The sequence below is a fragment of the Cyprinus carpio genome, chromosome B23, assembly GCF_018340385.1.
Source record: "Cyprinus carpio isolate SPL01 chromosome B23, ASM1834038v1, whole genome shotgun sequence".
NCBI lineage: Eukaryota > Metazoa > Chordata > Actinopteri > Cypriniformes > Cyprinidae > Cyprinus > Cyprinus carpio.
In genome coordinates this window covers 6,662,699-6,665,593 of record NC_056619.1, presented here as the reverse complement: position 1 = coordinate 6,665,593, position 2,895 = coordinate 6,662,699, and the positions used below count along the sequence as shown (strand labels likewise).

At 36.4% G+C, this 2,895-nt stretch overlaps 1 protein-coding gene across 4 annotated transcripts in view; it reads right to left on the bottom strand.

Moving 5' to 3' along the window:
* Positions 1-2,683, bottom strand: part of zgc:194242 (uncharacterized protein LOC100005854 homolog) — a 2,722-nt gene extending 39 nt beyond the window's left edge. The window contains exons 1-3 of one of the 4 annotated variants that reach the window (XM_019065557.2): positions 2,374-2,683; positions 1,670-2,107; positions 1-402 (exon numbers count right to left, since the gene is read on the bottom strand). The exon at positions 1-402 is cut by the window's left edge and continues 39 nt beyond it. In XM_019065557.2, the coding sequence (XP_018921102.1) occupies positions 206-402; positions 1,670-2,105 (633 nt within the window). In that variant the 5' untranslated portion in view covers positions 2,106-2,107; positions 2,374-2,683 and the 3' untranslated portion in view covers positions 1-205. Of the gene's footprint in view, positions 403-1,669; positions 2,108-2,192; positions 2,350-2,373 lie in introns of those variants that run through there. The other 3 variants (XM_019065556.2, XM_019065559.2, XM_019065558.2) reach the window with 3 other exon arrangements.
* Positions 2,684-2,895: the final 212 nt, after the last annotated feature.

Sequence of the window (2,895 nt, the reverse complement as noted above, 5' to 3'; positions counted from 1 at the left end):
AATTTGTGGTTTAAATTTTCCATAATACATTATGTTGGTCAAAACAATGGTTTTGTTAGCTATTTTTGTTATTGTTTGAGAAATGTTTGCACCTCATATAGATATAATGCATAATGTCATTGGCAATATTTACTCTTGTTTGATTTATCTACTTCAGATTCAATCATAAAAGTGTGGAAGGGCATACATTACATTTCACAGGTATTTATTTAACAGCAGTGGCAAAAATAGCTTGAAATGTGATGAGTTTCTCTCTTTTATTCTCCATTCGGACATCTGTGAATCCAACGGACTGCAGTGCCTCCATGTAGACCTCAGGACGCCAGCTCTCCCCGCTAAACATGTTCTTCGAGGCTGCTTTTTTAACACTTTCTAGCCTGAGAGCTGTAACCATAGTTCCACCTGAGAAACAGAAAATAAATACAAATAATTTGCACATTGTTTTGAACGTTGGGGTAGAGTGGGGGAAAATGCCTCCCGACTGTTTTTCCTAAAATAAGCACAAGATAAAGTCAGATTTTTAATGTAACTATAGACTACGTAGACAAGAGTGATGTAGAAGTTTTCACCTTGAAGCTTACACTGCGATGTGGCTGAGAGAAAACAGACAGGGCATATAGATAGGGAGTATGTGTTATTTAAGAAAAATATATTTATATTTTCAGAATGACAATTTTTTCTCAAACATAGTCTGTGGGGTAAAATGCCCCCAGGGTGCAATGGGCAATTTCTGTAGTTATTCTGTTCTGAACATTAAATCCTTTGTTTTTCCATCAAATGTATTATAACTAGTTGGTTGAATAAAAATATTTAGACTTTATATTTAAAAATTACTTCAAGTCAGCATCGGTAGCTAGTTAGCTAGCCAGTTAGCATGAGCTAACAAAATTTTTCAGATAGGCTACTATAATTTTGTAATTCGATTATTGATTATATTCTTGTTAATTTTAAGCCTAAACTGCCTGCACTCTGATTCTGCTGTAAATGTATAAAGTAAATTGCTTTAGAAAACTAACTTTGTACACGGCTGCCAACTCAGAGTGAATTCAATCAGAGTGAATCTCATGCAATTGACACTTTTCTTACACTCTCGCGCCATTTTCCATTTTCTCATGCAATGAAAAGCACCCTAAGTTGAAGAGATGTTCAATCAATGTAAATGCAGAATAAAAAAAATTATAGAAATATATTTGAATTTGCATGTCAACATATTTGACATAATAATAAAAATGTGGTTGCAATTATTTATAAAAGCAATGACTAGCAAATCTTGCAATTCTCTCACTGTACATTGCTATTCTTGTTGTGGTAAAAAGTGAATAGTTTTGCAGTACTACAACAGTTATTTTACATAATTTTATGATTAAAAACACAGTACCATCATTGTGTTCACTACAATTGCAATTGCAACTAGACAATACATCACATCTATATCAACCACAGATAGGCCTAATATTTTTATTGTGCCCACAGTGAGAGCCTACATTTAGGTTAAAATGGCCAAATATCCCTTAAGAATAATGTGAATTTATTGCTATACACTCATAAAAATAAAGGTGCTTAAAAGATTCTTCATATTGACTTATGCATTTTTAGACTTATGCCTTTTGAAGGTTTCTTGATATTGGTTAGAGACTTTATTGAATCCCTCAAGTTCTCGAGATCTCACCTGGTTTCATCACTCTGTGAATCGCTCGCGCTCCTGCTTTCAGATCCGGCCAGAAGTAATAACAGTTGCAGTGAAACACCTTGTCAACCGTGCTTTCCTCGATCGGCATGGCCACCAAATCACTGCAATACAACACAGCCTTCCCTCTGGAGATCTGCTCCTTCATGTGCTTACTGGCCATCTCATGCATGTACTGAGAGTAATCCACACCGAGCAGTTTCCCCTCCGGAGCCGTGAGGAGCTGCGCCGCCGCCTGCAGACCGAAGCCCGGCCCGTGACCGAGCTCCAGCACCGTGTCGTTTGGTTGTATGTTGCACAGTTTCACTGCATTCTCCTCCAAAATCTGATTTTGCCATTTAAAGAACTTGGTCACCAACCATCCAGTTAAAGAATACGTGGGGTGACCCAGCTGTTTGCCCACTTTGTTAGCCAGCATTTCTATGCACACAACAAAACAAAAACTTTAAGAACATTCCAAAGTAATTGAATTAAGAATCAAACAAACACCAAAATATTAACTGACCTAAGCCAAGAAAAGGAACTATTATAAATAAAACTACGGACAGAAATTAAAGTTAGTTCAATTCACAAAAGACTTAAGTTTAGCCTTAGAAGAACTGACAGAAGTGCGTTCAAAATTTCTATTTAATACGTCAATTTCTATTCAATACAGAAAAATAGGCGTTAAATTCATAACTGCGTACCTAGCAGTGGCAGATGTTGGACTATGGAAAAGGCAAGGTCCAGATGCTATTTTTTATTCGGTGTAGGCAGGCCTACCTTTTAATATAAGTGGGTTCAAGGTTTTAGCATGACTTAGTTTCGATATACACTTTCAGCTGGTCGTGCTAACTAGGAGCGACAGTCTTACAACAGATTGCAACAGCACACTTACGTTTATGATTATATAACTATAATACATGTACACTGAACATAAACGTCTAGTCAAAACCATGCAACACTTATTGTAGCAGCAGTATAATGTCTGCTCCGACGCGCTAACGCTTGCCTTTGCCACAATAAGGGACCGTGTAAAAATTACACACACTGTGTAAAAACGTAGGAGTCAATCCATTGATTTACAGTTATAATATAATAATACATACAGTAATATATTCTAAAGGCTCCCTCTGAGGTAATGTACCTACCTCAAATACATGGAACATATTTTACTATTTATAAAATCTACCATAATTTTACATTTTGCCAGTGGTATCAGGCTCCCC